Source organism: Arvicanthis niloticus, chromosome 22 (assembly GCF_011762505.2).
Source record: "Arvicanthis niloticus isolate mArvNil1 chromosome 22, mArvNil1.pat.X, whole genome shotgun sequence".
NCBI lineage: Eukaryota > Metazoa > Chordata > Mammalia > Rodentia > Muridae > Arvicanthis > Arvicanthis niloticus.
The window spans coordinates 16,523,179-16,545,062 of NC_133429.1; the positions used below are offsets into that span (position 1 = coordinate 16,523,179).

Genomic DNA, 21,884 nt, shown 5'->3' on the forward strand with positions numbered 1-21,884 from the left:
TTCTAGGTTCTGACAACTATTAATTACTCTTATTATATTTATTCTACTGATTGGTATTCTCACAATAGGTATTATTTCTTAGGTTTTGACACATAATCCATATTCATAACTGAGTCAGCGTAGGGACATAAAAACCAGTTGCCTTTCAGTTCAACGCAATGGTGATCAGTATTTAGTAAGTATAACAGACACCAATATCAAACTGGAGTGGTGGTTCAGTCATTAGTGTTTGCCTCTCAGGCTCAGGGACGTATATTTAACCCTCAGAGGCCATGTGAAAAGGCTGAACACAGTCGAAGAAGCTCATAAGATTGGTGCTGGCAGGGGGAGAGCATTGGATCCCTGGAAGTAAGTGCCAGGCCTCTGAGAAAACCTGTGTCTAAAATCACATCTGCAGTTGTCCTCTTGCCTCCACATGCAGCGCACTTATGAGCACACCTCCCCCCTTCCCCCGGCACACACATGTACCTGAACATACGCACTTAGTCACTATGAAAACATGCATCTTTCCATTATCTTCCAAACATTCTTCCAAGTACCTACTTGCTGGTGAGATCAATCAGACGGATAACTGGTGAACTATGTGCCACCTACTTTATATGTTCTCTTAATTCTTTAAAAGTAATGGGATTACAGACCTACCATCCTATCAAAAACAAATCACTCCAACTAATCAAATCCTCGGGTCTGCCCGGGCTGCATAGGCATTCCATCCATACCCATGCGTAACTCAACACTGTGCACGATTTTAATCATCCTCTATTTGGGATCCCTAATGTGATTTGCTTCGTGCCTTTGTTTTTAATTGCAAAGCTCCAGTAGATTTAACATAACATGATACAGAGCAGTGATTGTTATGGAAAGGCACCTATTTCTTGGGGGGGGGGGGGCAGGGAGGGAGGAACACAGGCTGAACTATCAAAGTATGGAAACAGTTTGATTAAAGTAGTAGCCTCCCAAGTGATTAAAGGTTCAAAAATGTTATTATAAAAATCAGCCAAGCTTGGAGATTATAAAAAAAAAAAAAAAAAAAAAAAAGTCCCCAAAGGCTTCATGCTCCTTGGTTACCTACCCCAGTGAAGCAAACACATGATTAGGTACCTTGCATCTGTCAGGCAAGCAACAGTGATCTCAGAGGTGATTATCCTGGGATAGTGTTACACTAATTATATAAAAACAAGAGTATTATAACAGGTGAAACACAATTGGCCATAACACCACTGCCAGGAGAAACAGCTAACGGATGTGAATCACATTTGAAGTCCTACCCATGGAACTCCATCCCCTGAATTAGGTTGTGAGGGTCTTGGGTGGTCCTTCACAACCCAGACCAGGACGACTGGGCCAGCTTTCTTTCTTTTTCTTTTTTTTTTTTTTTTTTTTTTTTTGGTTTTTTGAGACAGGGTTTCTCTGTGTAGTCCTGGCTGTCCTGGAACTCACTCTGTAGACCAGGCTAGCCTCGAACTCAGAAATCTGCCTGCCTCTGCCTCCCGAGTGCTGGGATTAACGGCGTGCGCCACCACTGCCCGGCCTGGGCCAGCTTTCAAAACAGACTCCAGGCAATCACATTAGTTTCTAAGGTCTTATTCAGTGTCCCCAAGAGTAGAACTATGAAGACACTGTTCTCAGCCTTCAAGTTCAGTCCCTTGCCCTCTACTTCCAGAGCCAGGTAAGATGGCTAAAGCCTATAATACTATCACTTAGCAGACCAAGAGAGGAAGACTCTTGTGAAGTTGAGCTAAGCCTGAGCGACAGAGTAAGTTCCAGGTCAGACTGGCCTAAAACAATGCACTGATCAAAATAAACAACAATCGGAAGGGGGAAAAAAAAAAAAAGACAAAAACCAAAACCAAGGTGTCTGGGGCATATGCAGTAACCCACAAGAGAGTTTCAGTTCCAGTTCCAAAGATGTGAATTAGAAGCTATAGCGCCTTCTCTCGTGCTTTGCGCAGTTGTTTGAGATCTTACTGGTCTACCCGTTCCTCTCATTCCTCTTTTGGGAGAGAGTTACTAGATTAATGAAATTGGGGAAGTATTTGGGACATACACATTTCTGCTTCTCTTAAGAGTGAACTATCTGTTGGTTGGACAGTCTTTGTTTCTTCAGGTGAGATTTTAAGGAACCCCATAAAGAGGCCTGGTGTGTTCCAATACTAAGTGAAGGGCGAGAAAATTCACAACATACACAGCCCCTCACCAACACATAGGAAGCCACACTCTAGTGTATCAAGGTTGTGATTCGTAGAAGTGGGTAATGTTCTCCCTAATCTTTATCCTTGTACTTGTCGGTGAGCTACAGCTCACTCCTGGAAATGGGTGGTAAGTATGAGGAAGGGCACGGTTCTCCAGTTTCCGGGAGGATGGGAAAATCCTTTGAAACACTTTCCACGTGATTCCAACATTTAGCAGTAGCTGTTGGTTGTGTAGAGGCAGGCTCTCACTGTGCAGCCTAAGAGGTTTCGCCAGATAGCCCAGGAGGATGAGAGACTCATGATCCTCCTGGCTCAGCCTCCGGGCCCTGGCACTATGGACATGAGCCAACATACTTGGTTCTTTAATAGAGTTCTTCTAGGTTCCTTAATGAGTCTTTCCTTGTTTTATTATTTACATGGTTTATGTTAATATATAATGTGTAATTTATACTGTAATATAATCGTGTCTCACCAGATAGTCCAGGTTGGCCTACACTTTGACATTCCTTATATCTCAGCCTCCTGAACTGTGGGATTACAAGAATGCACCACCACATGTGACCAATCACTTCTATGGTGGCAGTTTATTTTTAAAACAACAACAACAAAAAGCAAAACAACAACAACAACAAAAACCTGACCAAGTATTTAGAATAAAAAGGCAGGAATGTTCCCCAACTATTCTTTAAGGTTTTTAACATTATCTCCCAGCACAGAGATGTTCCATCCTGATAGAGTAAACTGTGTGAAAAGTCCCTGTTCTGTGAGGAGCCCTGGTTTCTGATCGCTTCCCTGGCAACTTTGGCCACAGAAGCATAGCCATGGCTGGTGCACGACAGCCTATCCTTAGAAACTTCGGCGAGCTAAAAGGTGAGGTACAAAGGTAGAGTTAATTCAGAATAAGTGACGACGTTTTTTTTTTTTTCCCCCAATTTTGAAAGAATCTGTGCAAGAGACATGATTTATTTGTTTCATAAACATGTACCAGAAGCTCACGGATTCCATGTTCCCTTGAGTTCCCTAGAATCTCAGCTCTCCCATCAATAAACCACAAATGTGTCAGCCCCCTCCACAAGATTTTCCTTACACTGGCTGATGGCGTCTCCGAGCTCTCAGGATCACAGGCTTCCCACGGCCCCTTTGCCTTCCGCCTCTAAAGCATCATGGCGCTGTTTTAGTGTGTCCTGTTTTTCTTAAGCAGTGTCTTTACAGCCATATCTTCCTTCCCACTCTTTCAGTCACATGGTCTGTTACTTTGTTTTTAAATATTTATTTATTTTTTAATTTATATGAGTACACTGCAGCTGTCTTTAGAAAAACACCAGAAGAATGCATTGAATCCCATTACAGATGGTTGTGAACCACCATGTGGTTGCTGAGAATTGAACTCAGGACCTCTGGCAAAGCAGTCAGTGCTCTTAAGCACTGAGCCATCTCTCCAGCCCACATGATCCATTACTTGACTGTGTCTTTTCCATAATTCCTTTCCCTCTCTCCTTTGCCTGTCAACACCATACAATACCAACAGCAAAGCTGAGATATACATGTTGTTTCACCTTTGAATTACTTTTTCTTGTTAGAACATGATTTTATTTTTTTAATTTAAAAAAAAACTGCGTGTAAAGTATCAAGCTTCTTTATGGTATTTTCATACACACCTCTTTTTGGTTAACTTCTCCCAACTTCGCCCCCTCCATTTCCCTGCTTCCCTTTCTCTGCCACACCCTTACAACCCCAGGACTCCCCTTTCAACTTCATGTGTTCTATTTTCCTCACTCCTCTTAAAGCCTCCTTTCCCCCTGTTGTGCCACAAGCTCCTCTCTAGTCCCCTGGACTTAACCTACACCTGCATTCACGTAGATCCCCACATTAACTGTTAGAGGCCAGGATCCACATGTAAGAGAGAAAACACAGCATTCCTCTTTCTGAGCATCAATTACCTCACTTAAAAGAGTATTCTTCCAGCACCATCTATTTTCCTAATAATCCATACTTGCATTCTTCTTTACAGCTAAATAAAACTCTATTGTGTATACGCCTTATCCATTCATTGGCTGGTAGGCGTGTGGGCAGACTCTGCTTCATTGCTCCGATGAAAAGAGAAGCAATGAATTTGGATGTCTTGCTGTAATAGGATGTAGAGTCCTTGGGATATATTCGTAGTACTGGCATAGGTGGGCCTCGTGGAAGTTCTAGTTTAGTTTCATTAGAAGCTTCCATATGATTTCCACCGTAGTTTGGTTCTACTTCACACTCCCACTGAGAGTAGACAAGAGGCTACTCTTTTCCTATGTGGCCCAACTAGCATTTGTGGCCATTTGTTTTCTTAAAGGAAGCTGTTCTGTTTACAGTGAGATGGAATCCCAAGCTAATTTTAATTTGCACTCCACTCCTCTGGTGGCTAAGGATTTTGAGCACACCGAGAATGCATTTATTCGCCATTCACATCTCTTTTTTGAAAACTGCCCTTTTAGTCCATTGGTCCATTTATCTACTGGCAGTTTTGGTTTCAGTGCTTAGCTTTTGCTATTCTCTATGTATTCTAGATATTTACCCCTTCTCTGGAGAATAGCTGAGAAAAGATTTTCCTCCCAGTCAGCAAGCTGTCTGCTCAGTCTTTTGACAGTTTCTTTTCTTGTGCAGAATTTCTTTGTGTATTTGTGCACACTTGCATACATGTGTGCACATGCGTATGTAGATGTATGTGTGTGAGTGCACTTGCTTGTGTATGTGTTTGTAGAAGTGCAAGGTCAACTTTAGTGTGTTCTTCTATCATGCTCCACCCCATTTTGGCTAGACTGACTGGCAGGCAAGCTTTTAGCATCTGCTTATCTTAATCCACTGACCCCAGTGAAGCTACAACACCTAGCTTTTTATAGGGGTGCTTGAGATGTGAACTCAGGTCCTCATGTTTACACAGCCACTGAGCTATCTCCCCAGTCACTAAAACCCTTTTGATTTCGTGTGATCCCATCTGTCAGTTCTTGGCACGCTTTCGTGCGCTACTGGGGTCATAATGAGAAGTGTCTTGCTTACACTTAAACCAGCAGGTATTTCTCCCACATTTCCTTTAGCAATTTCAAAGTAAAATCATAAGTGATGCATTTTAATTTTCACACTTTCCTTGTCATGCCCCTTAAAAGAATTTCTAAGGTAATCTAACTTCTTTTCTCTCAAACCTAAAATTTGTTTCTTTACCACCAGATCAAGACTACATCCAGGAGCTCTGCCCTTCTACGTTGTTTGTCTCCACCATCTCAGAGATGCTTTGGCATACAAATTCAACAAATGTTTATTGATTATTAAATTCTAAGCCCTTATTCCTAGTTTGAAATGATTTGTTCAGTCTAATCAAACTTCTTCATTTCAGTACCTTGTTTAAATATTCCTATTACTCCAGACCATGGTAATTTAAAAAAGTAACTCTTAAAAACTTCATTTATACTCATTTTTATGCCTTGTCAATGGAAATCTCTAGTTTTCATATTTTATAAAAATCTATTGACTTTAATAAAACTGTCCCAAATAAGAAGCTCTCCGATCTTAATTCATCCAAAGTTTTTCCTTCCTTAATCTATTCATATTAACATTTGTGAAAAAGTATAACAAATCCTTTACACATTTAAAATAAATACAAAGAACTTGGGGGTAGATTTAGAAAGACTCAGACTAGGTTATGGCAAAGTGATGATACTGGAATTTGCATCAGATCTTAGCAAAATGGCTTCCTGAAAAATATTGATTCTATGGGAAGATAGACAAGTCTGAGACATTTCAAAGGTTGGTGGGAATGACAAGAAAGACTTGAAATAGGAATCATCCTGAAACTCCAGGTGACTTGCTTTGCCTCTCTATGTGGTTCTACAGAAATGAGCCTGCCCGGAAACTCTGGGTAAACTCGAAATCTCTGAGCCACTTGGAAGTTGTTGACATGCTCCTTTCTGCAATAGGAGGGTGATCTAAAACAGTTCACAGAGATCGATGTTTGAGAAGCTTACCTTGCCAGATGATTCAAACAGAACTTTCTCTAGTGGAATGAGGTTTTCCAAACCTTGAAGAAGTTCCCTTGGAAACCCATCGATGCATGAAGAAGCGTAGAGCTGTAAGAATCGTTTCAGGAAAAGATGCATTTCCTTTTGGCGAAAAATCAGTTCAGCGTTGTACAGGGATGTGAGGAGTGTGTCATCAGGCAAAGAAATCCCAGAGACTGGAGTTGCAGATGCTTGGCAAACAGAAACATCATCATTTAGGCTTATGTGAGTGACAGAATGGTGTCAGTCTTGGTATTCAATCACTGCCTGCTATGTCGCACCAACCCTAGCCACCATAGTCCCGCCACCACCTTGCTCTGTGGGATTTATATACTAATGGGTTACTGATTGCCACAGGCTTCGAGGGAAATCTCAGAGGCACATAAGGATAATGTTTCTGGTTGTAAATGTTAACTGTACCATCTATTCTTTCTACCTGTCTTATTTTGGGTTCCCACAAAACAGACGCTGTAGTGGAGATTTGGGTGCATGGCATTTTTCTGACAAGGGATTTCAAAGACCTTTGTGGATGGTTAGGAAAATTATGACCAGGAGAAAGGGAAAGTTAGGAGGGTGCATAGTGAATAGGACAGGTCCAAGCCCATGGTCAACAAAGGATCAGTCCCTGCTAAGATATTCCGAAAAACAACATCAACAACAACTGTAATCATAATGCTGTTGTGCACTGTATGGAGATTTTCCTTGAATTATTCAAATGCTGATTTCCATGCCCCTACATCTCCTCCCTCAATGTTGTATAAGCATTGCTCCCCAATTGTTCTCTGATTGGTCAATAAAGAAGCTGTCCAGCCAATGACCAAGCAGAGAGGAGAATAAGGGCTGGACTTCCTCCCAACCAGAGGAAGGGGAGGGAAAGAGAAGAAGAGGAGGTTTGCTACAAGGAGAGGATCCAGGGGATACCATGAGAAAACACCTTGAGCAGAGACAGATCAGTACTGAAATGCAAGTATCTCTCAGGGATTTGGGCTGGGAGATAACCAGATTAGCATAGAATATTCAAACATCTTAGTACTGTTCCATTGCTGTACTTTAAAAGTGTTAAATAAGTCTAATAGTCCTGTCTCAATTATTTGAGAGCTAGCAAGGTTAAGGGAAAGTGGAAACACTTATAAATTTCCACTAACATTACAAAACTAAGCAAAGCAAAACAAAGAACCAAAATGGAGGATAGTCTCAAACCAGAAACTGGAAAACTCCTCTGCTGTCTGTTACCTTATTGGCTAAGGTCACTGCTGGATGTGGGGAAGATTAGCAGCCCAGGTTTATAGGCTGGACAAAACCCTAAGAAAGACCAGAGCATAAAAGCAGAAAGATGAATACTTCTGTGGCAAAGTGCCAGCCACTGCATTCAGAGGCAAGCAGTGGCTCCAGGACATCCTTAGGGCTGGCTTTTCAGGCTCAAGTCCATATCATTGCTCTTTGAATGAGTTTCCATCACTGAACAATAAGCTTGCAATCCCGAAACCTTCACCAGTGGTTGGTTGCTTATCCCCTCGCTAAAACCAGATGACTATATTCAGCCATTCTGTGACTCAGCTTAGTTGCCCTGCTGGCTTCTCAATCATTGGACACTGGGCATGGACCAAACAGTGAGCATCACTAGATTGCTGACTTCAAGGGCACCAATGAGGCATAATAAAATAGAAATAGTGTCAAAATAATGATGGAAAGGGCTGATGGGAGCAGACTTTACCAGTCTTTCTAGATAATCTTTTCGTGGTGTGCTGGCTAGCTTTCATGTCAACTTGACAGGGTAGAGGGACCCTCAATGGAGAAAATGTCCCTTCTCAACTGGCCACAGCCTGGGTGGCAATTTCTTAATTGATGACAGATTTGGGTGGAGAGCAAGCTCCTTGTGGGTGATGCCCTCCAGAGCAGGTGGTTCTCCTGGGTGCTGTAAAGAAGCTCCAAACCATGAGGAACAAGCCAGCAAGCAGCCATCTTCCATGACCTTCCTGCATCCAGGATCCTGCCCTGGCATCCCTCGGCAATGCAGTGTGACCCATGTGTTGTGAGCTGAAATAAACCCTTTCCTCAGGTTGCTTTTGGTCTTGATGTTTTATCACAGCAATAGAAACTCAAGAAGACACGTGATGATGTTTAAAATTATAATTAAATATCCTATCCAAAGTCATGCATTCCATCTCTTTCACACAATTGCTAGATAATTGAACACACCCTAAAGCCAAATCCTATCTTATTCACTTTGTAAAGCTGTCACTTGGTTGTCCCTCGTTTTTTACCTGTTTCGCTCTATGGACCACTTTGGCAATCATGGGAATCCACCAGATACCTTTCTGTCATGATGTTTTAAAATATGTGACACAAGGTGTATGGATTTTTTAAGACACAATTACATGGCAATATTATTCCAGACCAAGGTTTCTGTACTACAGGTCCAAGTCCCTGAAAATGCCAACTTTTGACAACCCTTCACTCAGATGTCAAAATGACACTATATATTAGAAACACACACACACACATGTATGTATGTATATATGTATATGTATGTATACATATATATATTTTATATATACATATATCTTTTATATGTATATATAATGCTATATGTTACATATATAATTTATAAATAACATATATAAAACTCTAAGTTATATATATAACCTTAGATAACATATATACAGCTTTGTAATTTATAGGTATATAACTCATATATGACATATATGTGTGTGTGCATATATATATATATATATATCACCTATAAACTCTGTAAGTTAGAAACATGATCTGAGTAGGAAAAGGAAAATTATACATTCTTTCTTAACACATCAAGACACACCTAGCAGTTTGCTCATGTTGTTGATTCTTTGTAGGTGAATATAGTAGCGAATGAGAAGGATCCACGTAATATCCACTTTGGAGAGATTCCTCTTTCTACCATCTAAACAGTCATACACATCAGTATTTTCGCACATAATTGAACTGGAAGTCTGGAAAACAACTTGGTAGTTTTCTGAAAGCAAAGCAAACAAACAACAACAATAATATAATACAATGCTATTCTTTTCCTGAAATAAATCTATACACAGAGTCTGAGGGGGACAAACACAACTTATAAAGGAAAGACTGTTACATGAGCAAATGTTCAATTTAAGGAAAGAATACGTATCACAAAGGTACCAAACAAAGTGTTAAAAAGACTGTGGGAAGATATTTAGCACACATGTTGTTGCTGCTTTTTTAAAATAAAGATTTTGTTGTTGTTGTTTTGTTGTGGTTTTTGGTTTTTCGAGACAGGGTTTCTCTGTGTAGTCCTGGCTGTCCTGGAACTCATTCTGTAGACCAGGCTGACCTCGAACTCAGAAATCCGCCTGCCTCTGCCTCCCAAGTGCTAGGATTAAAGTCATGCGCCACCACTGCCCGGCATCAAACCTTTTCTTTCCCTCTCCCATCATGCTCCCTTAGCCTTCGGTGTAGGGAAGACAACGTAGATATAACGACCAGGGCCAGGCACTCCATAGTCACCCACTGTCTACCTTTTGGCCATTTGTAGATTTCTGTGTATCTTCTTCCTACTGCAAAAGGAGTCTCTGAGGATGGGTGTGACTTACACTTACCTGTGGGTATAATGCATTTAGATTACAGTTGGAAGCTATATTGAATTAAGAAAACTCAGGTTTTCCTCTGGGGTCTATGACCCCTCCAGCTACACTTCTTTCTTGGGGTTTACAGTTTCCTTCTATAGAACATGTCTTAAGTCCAATTAAACAACTGTTAGTTACTACCAAGGTACAAGTGTCACTATTACATCATTGATGATATTCTGACAGGAAAATTGTTGTGATCCACAGGCTTTTGCAGCTGGGTGGGACTGTTGATAACCTATTGGAAGTTTGCAGAGCAGCTTCCAATACTGTTGGAGCTTGTCTTCACGGAGAGCCTTTCAGGTCAACACCAGGATGATTCAGCAATAGAACCTTATCTTTAAGTTCTTGGAGGCAATAGCCTATGTTTTAGGGGTGTACCTTGGATCTCATCCTGACGAACAACTCAAAGGAAGACATTTTTTTTTTTTTGCCTTTGCCTCTTGCCTGGATCTGGGGTTCTTTATAGATATATCATGGCATCTTTATGGTATAACTTCCTTTAAGATACATATGTATGCATACATGTATGTATGTATGTATGTATGTATGTATGTTTATATGTGTATATATTACAAAATTGTGAATTAGATAGATGCATGCATGCACAAACATACACGCACACACACAGAGTACTATTAAGTAAGCTTATAAAATAATGTGTCCCTATAGCTTTTCCAAACACCTTTAGTGTTATCTCCTTTTTATTCTTGCTCTATTACTCTCCTTCTCCAACCCCAAGTGAACTTTCTCACCCCACTTTTCTTCTCCCTCATTTTATTGCATCCGTGTTGCATTATCCCCCTCCCCTTTCTGGAGCTCATTCTATGGAGCTCCCCCATGGTTCCTTTCTGCTTTTCCCTGGCTTCTGTGGTCACCCTTAATTATCTACATTGTCTTCCTGGCTCTGGTTTACCTCACTCATATCATAGTTTTCAGTCCCATCTATTTACCTGCAGGCTTCATCTTTCTTTACAGATGATCAAAATTCCATTGTGTATATACGCACTTTCCATTCCCTAGCGATTTTGAATAGAATGGCAGTCAAAGTGTCCAAGCAAATATTTTTTCAGTAAGACGTCCAGGGATGCACCTGACTCATTTGGAAGATATACTTTTCACTTTGAAATAATTCTCCACACTAATCTCCTGTGGCCACAGCACAATTGCAATCCTCCAGGGAGTTAGGGTGACCCTCTACCCCACTTCCTAGCCACCATTTGTTGTCAGTTGTCTTCTTGACCTTACCATTCTGTCTGGGATTAGATGAAATCTCAAAGCAGTTTTAATGTACATTTTCTTGGTCGATGGGGACATAAAATACATTTTTAGTAAGAAACATCTTGCAAACGGCAGCTCTGCTAGATGCACCTTTTTGTCCATCCCTTGGGGTCCTACATGTGGGACTCGTCCATGGCTAATGACAGTTCATTATTATTATTTCTTTTCTGCATAGTATTATGTATAGTATTATGCCACACAGAACATCCAGGACAATTTTGAGTTCAAGTCGTGATAAACATTTTACTTCTGCTTGTAAAGGCAAGAGTTTAGCATTCAAACACATAACGTAAGTGCTAAGAGGGGTTTTCCCACTCAGAACCCTACTATTTTATGTTCACCTCTCTCTCTCTCTCTCTCTCTCTCTCTCTCTCTCTCTCTCTCTCTCTGTCTCTCTGTCTCTCTGTCTCTCTCTCTCTCTCTCTCTCTCTCTCTCTCTGTCTCTCTGTCTCTCTGTCTCTCTCTCTCTCTCTCTCTCTCTCTCTCTCTCTCTGTGTGTGTGTGTGTGTGTGTGTGTGTATGTGTGTATACATGGGTGCAGATGCCTGTGGATCCCAGAATAAGGTGCCAGATGCCCTGGAGCTGGAGTTACAGATGGCTGTGAGCAGCCAAATGTTGGCACTTGGGATGGCACTCGGGTCCCCTACAAGAGCAGTTTATATGCTTAATTGTGGAGCCATGTCTCCAACCCCTTAGAACATTTTTTTAAGTGAAAGAAATTTCCTTTAACTCAGTTTTAGAGTCATGGATGATTGTTTAATTTTATTGAATTTATTTTTGTGCCTGTTTGAGATGATGATTATTTTCATCTACTAATGTAGTGATTGGCCTTAATAGATTTCCTGGGTTTGAAGTGCATTTGCATTCCTGGAAGTAATCCAATTTGACCTCATGTATCTTTCGACGGGCTGCTTATTTTCACTACTCATGCTTGTATATGATCAAAAGTAACACTTCCTCTCCCCAAGGGCAAGCATTCTCAACCATCTGTACTTTACTTCTTTCAGTGCTTAGCTCCAGCTCTGAAAATAATTTTCTTATAATACTTTCTCTAAATTGTCAGCATTCAAGAGTAGATTGATTAGCTCTCAGTGGCATTAACTCAGAGGCCACTCTTCTATCCTTTAAAACTATAGCAGGTACCTACATCTGGCCCTCCTATAACTATAAACTATAACTACATCTGTCCCTCCTATGACTGATCCTCCTATGTCTGGTCCTCCCATGTCTGGTCCCCCTATGCTATCATATACCCATGCATGATGTTCTAAAAGCTCTCTAATATCAAATATGAATGATATCTTACTTCATAACCTAACAGTACCTGCCCCTTTGCCCCCTTCCAAGATTTCTATTGTCAAAATGAACAACTATTACATTCTTGTCTGTATTCATAACTTTTGTTCATTTTATGTCTAAGATGAAAAGCAATAAATGATACTTGCTGAACTCTATGACACACCCATGACTCCTGCACCTAGGGGGTGGAGGCAGAAGTGTCAAGAATTCAAAGTCATCCTTAGATGTATAATACCCCATCAGAGAAGAAAAAGGAGAAAGAATAGGAGGAAGGAGAAGAAAGAGGAAGAGGAGGAGCAGGAGGAAGAGGAAGAAGAGGAAGAGGAGGAGGAGGAAAATTTAAATTAGGATTAGGATTACTCAATTAACTAAGACCAGATTTCTTCCATGAAGGCCTAATGTCACAATCCCACAGCCCATAAAGAATAAAGCATTTAGTAAGAAGATCAAATGGATTATTTGAGTTCATAACAGCCACCAAATCATGCCATCACTTCATTGGACCATGAATCTTTTATCTCTGAATAATTTTTCCTTACTGAGGGAACTAACATTTTCATTTCACCATATCCTTTTGGGAAGGGATGAGACAGGGGTTTCCTTGTTGCTGGGATTAAAGGTGTGTGCCACCACCTCCACCATATTCTTAGTGTCTTCTAACTTCCTGATTGTTCTCTCTGCTGCCTCACATCCATTCATGTTTCCAGGACGTGTTCTTGAGATTGGCAACCTTCCACTCTACTGTACACAGGGGCACTGTAGGTGCTCGCACAGTGAGCACCATTGAGGGCCCTTCCTCTCTTCCTTTATTCGCAATCTTGCATGCCAGGATGCATCGTCAAGAAACACCCTGAAAATAGTTTACCAATTTGCAAGCCATTTGAATCATTAGAGGACTCTAAAATTTAACTTATGATTTAGTGAAGTACAGGCTTATTTTCTCTTAGTCCCTCAAAGGCTCTGGCATTCTCCCCTCTGCTGTCACTGGAAAGGAGTTAACACTCATCAAATCCATACTCCATCTAACCCACCTGTGCTACCTTATTCTGGACGGTACCTTTTTCAATCAACTCATTATCTGTGGTGATTTAAAGTTTCATTTTGGGCCCAGCTTTTTATATAACTTTTTGTTTGTTTTTTATTTGTGCTGCATGGCTCCTGGTAAAACTTTTCAACTTAAAGGCTCATTTCTCCCTTCAGCACTGAAAAATAGTTTTCTATTGATTTCTGTGATGACTGCCTCCGATTTTCTTATCCTTCTACATCTGGAATGTATATTGGTTGATATTAAAATATTTTCACTGAGTTATTCTCCCTCCATTTCTCCTCTTCCTTCTCTCCTCACATTTCTTATCTCACAAAAGCAGGCACTAGGTTGACATGCAACATAGTGCATACCTGAACAGCACGTATGACCCTCTGCTGTTGTGAAGAAATGTGGCTATCTAAATGAATGGCTAGGGTTTCTTGTCTATCCACATAAACAAAGTCAATCTTGACTTCAGTCTCCCATCACACACAAGAGTCGCATATAAAAATAGACCCTGAGTGAAATGTGAATCTAAAGGTGAATGATAAAAGAAAGACAAGGACACAGGAAGGAGTCTTTATGATTTTTTTGTATGTAAGAAAATATTTCTGCAATTGAACATCAAGAGTACAAACCAAAACAGAAAATGCCTGTGTTTTAAGACATACACCCATGTTCCAAGCACAGGGGCAAGAGTATTAAAAGTTCAAGACTGACCTGAACTGGATAGCAAAACCCTGTCTCTTAAAGGAGTACATTGCTTTGAGTAATCAAAAATTAATTAAAATAAAAGTCAAAACAGAATGGGAAAAGATGATGATATATATTTTTTCCAGCAAAATGTCCATATGAAACATCTGCACCTCTCTATAACTGAGAGAAAACTCCCAAGGAAAAATATGGAGGGTTCTACCAGAGGGTATGCAATAGTCAATATACACTGTAGAATTCAGCATGATCAGCAAGATAAATTTCAAACTAAACTGCCTTTACCTTGTAAAGATGCATATGTCTTTTGATGCAGCAATTCTACTCTTTGGCACATATGTCTCTATCTCTATCCCTCTATATCCATAACTCTATCATCTATCTATCTATCTATCTATCTATCTATCTATCTATCTATCTATTTATCCATCCATCCATCTATCCATCCATCTATTTCTGTATTCAAAAGATCACATGGTGTATTCAGAGCAGTTTCTTCCACAACAGCCTTCAGTGTTTATGTATGGTCAATAAACAGTGTTATTATATTACATCCATAAAAGACCAAGTCTCTCAGATAGTGTTGAACAAAAGAATCTAGCTGCAATGATGCAATCATTTTCATTTATACAAAATCCAAAGGCTGGCTAAACTTATATTAGTAATTAGAAGGCAGAACAACCAGAAAGCAAGTAACAACAGCACCAGTTCGATTTGGAATAAATCAAGGAAGAGAGAGAATTTCAAACCACAAAATATGTAGTCATTCCCAAAGCAGATGCTATCAAATAGACAAGGAGACAGAAGGTGACACTGAGCAGGAAATCCCAGAAGGACATTAATGATGGAGAGCAGGGATGTGGGGCCCATCAAGTAGTCTTGCCATTCATAGAATAAAAGACAAAGGAATTAAAATGTAAATGTAATGTGATAATCCAAAACTGTGTTACAGCTTTTACAATTTAAACATAGAACACATCATCCAGAAGAACATCACCTAGATTACTGGTTCTCAACCTTTCTACTGCTGAGACCCCTTAATACAGTTCCTCATGTTATGGTGACCCCCAACCATAAAATTATCTTTGTTGACTTGGCCAGAGACATGCACCCCTAAACCTAGACATGCATGCAGCTTTGCTCCAGTGACTTTATCCAATGCTCATCCTGAGGTCCAAGGATGAGGTCTAAGGGTTAAAGATCTGCAAGTCCTATTTGCGGTTATTGCTCCTGGATGACATCTCAGGCAACTCAACCATGACATTGTAAAACGGTCAAATAAACCGGCCTAAAATGGAACTGAAAACACAGAGAATCCCTTACTACCCCTTCAGCAGAATTACACATTTAAATGACAAATGGCTTCTATTTACTGATATGGTTCATCTGAGGGTTTGCTTGTGTTTGTCTAATGATATCAACATCAAATGCTCCAACAAGATTTCCCTTTATGCCAATGTCAGCAAGAAAGCAAAGGGTTCAGAGCACTAAAGGACTCCATTTTCTACCTAACCATTTATGGTGGAGTATGCCGCCGTTTTCAGAGAGGGCCCCAAGAGGTGGTGAGCTTTGCCTTAACAGGAAGCTAGGAAGGGGGACACTACTCTGCCAAGCTGTCCTTGGGTTCTTCATGTGAAACAAATAAATTAATTAAAATGCCATGTTCATTTAAGTCCTTCTTGCTTGACGAAGCTGTAAAAGTCATTAAAGCTATTAACTCTACACAACTTTTTCATATTCTGTGTAACAAAACATGAAGAGCATGCAAGGCCTCTCTACTGTGTGTGGGGTGAGGGGGGGGGACAAGGGCTCTTCCAGAGCTGCAGCTTGAATGTGCTTTACCCTTCTCATGAAATACCATTTAACTTGAAATAACAACTGACAAACTATAAGGTGATTTCGGGCATAGGTTGGTGGGCAAATATCTGAAAAAAAAAAAAAAAGAATTCCTCTGGACTTAAGGGAAATATCTGACAGGATTTGGTGTCATTGGTAAATACTCAAGTCCTCAAGTAGAAATCTTGAATTTTTGGGAAGTTTATACCTACCACTAAGAATTTTCCAGTACTTAGGGTGTTTTGTTTTGATTTTCTGAAAGGCATGGTGGTGGTGTTTTAAGTTTACAGTGTTTGCTGTTGGCCATGGAAATAGACCAAAGTTAAGATGTTCTCATCCCCCCCCCCCCCAGAAACCAAGGTTTTCCAAACGCTTAAGCTGTCACGCTAGTCTCAGCACCTTGACCCTTGTATCTGTTGAAAGAATTCAGAGACACATAGAATACACCATAGGAGATAGCTGGAGTTTTTGACAAAGTAAAGTTAATCCCTCTCAAAGGGTGGGTAGCCAACAGCCACTGACCACTGCAAAGGAGAGATGGTGGTAGTCAGAGGGGCCACTACAGTGTTGGCTTCCATTCTTAGGTATGCTTTATAGTATTTCTTAACGTCCCTAAACTATTAGATGGATTTCCTGGGGGCAGTTTTCCTGTGCAGGTGATTGACTGGCCCACCAATCAAGAAACAGAGCCAAGTAAATGACCTTTGTCAGGGTATGGGCATCAGTGAGACCTAGTGTTTCACTCCAACTTCCTGTTGTCTGTAAAGTAACTTACACTTAACTAAACCTTCCCCAGTCCTCACCCTTTACTTGGCAGAGGCCTATTAACAAAGACTGGGCTCACTAACCCCAATCCCCTATAAAGTGCCTCAGTAATGGCACATCTTTATGTCCCATACTTGGTAACTGGGTCTCTAGGAATTAGATACCATCTTCAATCCTCTTGGAGACCTCTGTGGGGAGCCAACAGAAGGCGGCTATCATTCTTGCAGCCATCTTGAGCCATATACCCTGACAAGAGACTTGATTACAACAGCCTACAACAGCTGAGCACACTCTGATAACATCTTGTTTTAGATACCCAGGATTTTCCCTTGGGTGTATGAGACTTAAAGGTGTATGACTTAAAGATCAGATTTAGAGACAAGATCTAAGGGCATGACTTAAAGATGTGGCTTAGTGAGACATATAAAAGGCAAGAGGCAGACAGAAGAGATTATTATTAAGTATTAGACACTTGGATTAGACATTAGGCACTTAGCACTTGGAGAAACAACTTGGAACTGGGAAAGAGACTAGCAACTGGAACTAGGAACTAGGGACTAGGAACTCAAGACTAGGGACTTGGAGAGAAGAAGAGAGACTGAAGAATAAACGAGATTGATTCACACTCTGTCTGGTCTCCATTCCTCGAGTCCGTCCTCCCTCTCTTGCTGAACCCCCACACACGGACCCAAGCAGCCTGGGGCAGTGAGGGCTCTAACAACTTAGCTCCCAAGGCTTTTGGCAGTTCGGGTTCCAACATTGATAGAGCGGTCTGAAACATTTTGGCCCCCAAACATGGGGTAGTGCGGTTCTCAACATTTTTGGTGCCCAACATGGGGCAGCTTGGGCCGCAACAGACCTTGGTCCTCTGAAAGATGGAACATGCCAATTAGACCCTAAATTTATCTATTAAAATGCTTGGTCAGGAGATTTAACTTCCCTAAGAGGCATTTCGCAGCAGCTCTCCTGAGGGACTACAGAGGTCCTCACTGGCCCTGGCCCAAGCATGGTAAGTGTCTTTATGGTACCATTTTCTAAATTCAGATCTGTTCCCATGTGACAGAGCCCAGGCTTTAAGCCAATTTTCTTTCTAGATTCAATGAATTCCAACAGTTCAATCATTCCAAAGGCATGATTCCAGGGGCTGCAGAGATGGCTCAGTGGTAAAGAACACTGGCTGTTCTTCCAGAGGGCCTCGGTTGAATTCCCAGCACCCACACTGCAGCTCACAACTGTAACTCCAGCTCCAGGGAACCTGATAACCACAGACAGACAGACATGCAGGCAAAACACCAATGTACATAAAAAAATAAATGAATTATTAAAGACACGGTTCCAAAGACAGCCAAAGCTATCAGAAAAATAACAGAAGTCTCTTTTCCTAGTGGGAGAACAAGTACTAATTGAAACCTACAGGGAGAACCCTCAGGGGCAACAGTTAACTCCTCTTTGAAAGGCTCTTTACCTATGCTTTTATCTTCTACAGGCATCAAGATGCTGAGACTTGACAACTGTATCTATCACTCTCTAGTTAAAAATTGGTAAGAAAACCCTCCAAGAAATCACCTCCTACCACGTGATGAAGACTGAAGTCCATCCAAATGGACCTGTCAATCACCTGAATAGAAAATCCCCTTATGAAAGCTATCTGTGCTAGAAGCTTTAGAAATAGATAAATCCTACCTAAAACTGTAGGCTGATCCAATTTGCCATTGTCCCTTCAGCTGCTGCCTACTGTCCTCTTAGAGTGTCATTTATCTTGTGGCAAACTCTACCTACCATCTATGTTCTATGTCTTCTCTCAGTTCCTTTCACCGAGATCACAAGGACGATCGAGCCCGTGGAAGGCCAAGGAAGATATCTATGAAATACTATATAGTTTTAGAAATCCTACATGAGACATTGGTTCATGTAGATGGCAAAGTGGGCCGGCATATTTTAATGCATTATAGCAGACAGAAAACATCAGTGATGTGGGTTTCAGAGAATACCCCAGAGTTAACTACCCACCTCCCCAAAACCTCACTTCACTAGTGATGCCTAGGACACCAAGAATATAATTATTTGAAGAGGCCCTTTAAATATTCAACATTTTCTAACTACATATCTGTGTGAGGTTGGATTTTCTTAACTTACTTCAATGAAAACATTACATTTCTGCAGATTTGCTTTAGAAGAAGGTTAGAGAGTTCAACTCATTTTTAGAAAACCAGATATTAAATACATTTGCAATATGTTATTTCTGCTAACTTGTGGTAGGTTTATTAATAATCGTTTTAAATTAATAAACTTTAACTTCCAGTTTTAATTTCTAACATAGCTTTATTACTTCCATAGTAATAGATCTAATTTTTTTAACCTTTATAAAGATAATTTTGAGTAAATTATATCTTTCCAGACAGTTATAAATTTTATAGAGCTTTTCAAATTTATTTTCTTGGAGTGGAATAAAAATAAACCTGTAGCAATTTAATTTTTCACTGTCAATGGTTACTTTCCTGTTAGTATTTATCACTTATGGGGAGTATTTTATAATCACTTTTCCTAAAATATTAATTTGACAATTAGTAAGGCCCCACTTTCCCCCAGATTATTATTTATTTATTTTTATTTATTTTTTACATCCCAACCATGGTTTCCCTTCCCTCCTCTCCTCCCAATCTTCCCCTCAACCTCCCCTCTTCACCTTCTCCCCATCCACTCCTCCTCTGTTTTTCTTCAGAGATGGATAGGCCTCCTCTGGATACCAACCAGCCATGGCATATCAAGTTGCAGAAAGACAAGGTACTCCCTCTCCTATTAAAGCTAAACAAGGCAACCCAGTAAGAGCAAAAGGGCCCCAAAGGTAGTCAACAGAGTCAGAGACAGGCCCTGTTCCCACTGTTAAGAATCCCACAGGAAGACCCAGCTACACACCAGTAGCATATGTGCAGAGGGCCTAGGTCAAACTCATCCAGGATCCCCGGTTGCCAGTTCAGTCTCTGTGAGCCCATATGAGAACCCAGTTCTGTGGGTTTTCTTGTGATGTCCTCGACCCCTCTGGCTCCTACAATCCTCCCTTCCCCTGTTCCACAAGATTCCCCAAGCTCCACCTAATATTTGGCTGTCAGTCTCAGCATCTTTTTCCATCGGTTTCTAGATGAAGCCTCTGATGACAACTGGGCTAGGCACCAATCTATAATAGCAGACTATCATTAGAAATTATTTCATTGACTTGTTTTTGTTTTTGGGGGGGTTATTTTTGGTTTTCATTTTGTTTGTTTGGTCACTTATTTACTTGGTTGTTTTTGTTTTGTTTTGGTTTTGGTTATTTTGCCAGTTGTTTTTGGTTCTATCCTAGATCTTTGGGCTGTCCAGCCTCTGGGTCCTAGGCCTCCAGGCCTTCAACAGGCTGGTTCTAAAACTCTGCACCATCTCTGCCTTATGTCCTATGGAGTGTCTTCTCATGTCTGACATGGTATTTAACAATACTGCCTGCAAAGCTGGATGGGCAAGGGACTGGACTAGTAGAAGCAGATGGCTAAGTTTTATTTCTTCAGTGTCTTGCCTCATTTGTAAAGATGGGCATTACTGATGCTCTCTCTCCCTGGATTTTTCCTAGAGGTTAAATAACCTGTTATTATCAGCTGGTAGTCCAGCCTTCAGGCTTCCTGCTGTTGTCAGTTCTTGGTTGTGGGGACTCTACTAAGGGCACTTGACTGTTTTCTTTGTGTCTCTGACAGGCACATCTTCCTGTCTTTAGGAAGATGGCATCTGCTGCTGTCTCCCATGTATTGTCTTGCTTCTTGTTTTCCACTGTGACTCCATCTAGTATAATATTTATTGCCTTAAAGACTGATAGCATTGACAGTTCACTAGTACCCATGGCACTGTCTCTTCTCAGCATGTTTTCACATGTGTATGTATGTACAGTGAGCATGTACATATGGATGCTCACAGGAGCACATCTGGGTACCCATGTGTGAAAGACAAGGGCTGATGTTGGACATCTTCTTCCATCACTGGCCATTTCATTTGCTGAGACGGAGTTTCTTGTTGAACTCAGAGCTTGCTGAGTTGGCTACTCAAGCTAGCTAGCTTTACCTGAAGATCCTATAGTTTCTTCCAAAGTGCTGGGATTACAAGTGGGTCACCACAGGCAACCAGTGTTTATGTGGTTATTGTGGATCTACTCACTGGGATTCATACTTGTAAGCCAATCTCTTTAACCACTAAGGCATCTGTCTAGCCGCCTTGTCAGATTTAAGTGATCGATGAGATATTTCTTCAGTGAAATCTCTGGATCTTTGTAGACACTGGACCAGGACAGCTCTGCTTCACTACAACTGGCTCTCATCAAGCTTTGGTAATTGCTTTTATGATACTCTCAAGTGATAAAGCACATGGATGGGTGGGTGGATGGATGGATGCGTGCACGCGTGCACATGCACACGCACACATGCATGCACACATGCCTCCCCTATTCTAGCACAGGTAAATTTCTGTCCGTCCCATAAGTAAACGATGTAACTGTTTGGAATTTGAGTACCAAATTCATCACTCCAGTTCCATTCTATTAATTGAGCCTTGGAGGAATAAGGGAATGAGATCATTGCAGAGAAATGGAGTCCATCTCTGAACCTAGGCCCAGTGAGGAAGGGGAGGACAAGCCCCGTTTCTTCAGGCTGGAAGATGAGCTGTGTCTCAGGAGGCAATGCACATCCTACAACATCAATGGTATTCTCAGCTCTGCTCCATAGGTCTCTGTGGTCTTGACGGGAGTTCATCAACACGACCTGCATTTGCAGCTTTCTCTATCTTATGTGCATTTAGCTGTGAGAGGCTGCATCTGGAACCACTAATCCGAAGTGGTACTTCTAATTTAAAGTGTCTTACAGGATTTAATAATTTTTTTTTATCCCCGCTGAATTAACTAACATTAAGGCCACCAGAAAAATCAAGGCTAGACGACTGTATATATTTGAACACAGCTGCAATGTTGGCAGCTAATACACGTTTTCACGCTGAATTTAAACATGGTCCCACCTTGTTTAAATTCAGGTCACCGAGGGCCATCATTTTGGGGTCTGCAAGACAATGTACAGAATATTCAGCAAATGGAACCAAACATTCTGCC

At 40.9% G+C, this 21,884-nt stretch overlaps 1 protein-coding gene across 5 annotated transcripts in view; it reads right to left on the minus strand.

Moving 5' to 3' along the window:
* Positions 1 to 21,884, minus strand: part of Cfap54 (cilia and flagella associated protein 54) — a 279,965-nt gene that overhangs the window by 49,408 nt on the left and 208,673 nt on the right. For all 5 annotated transcript variants that reach the window (XR_013106305.1, XM_076919997.1, XM_076919995.1 and 2 more), the window contains 2 exons: positions 9,045 to 9,218; positions 6,191 to 6,414 (listed from right to left, as the gene is read on the minus strand). Coding sequence is in view for 4 of the 5 variants with exons in the window: in XM_076919997.1 (XP_076776112.1) it covers positions 6,191 to 6,414; positions 9,045 to 9,218 (398 nt within the window). In the remaining variant the exon portion in view is untranslated. The remainder of the gene's footprint in view (positions 1 to 6,190; positions 6,415 to 9,044; positions 9,219 to 21,884) is intronic.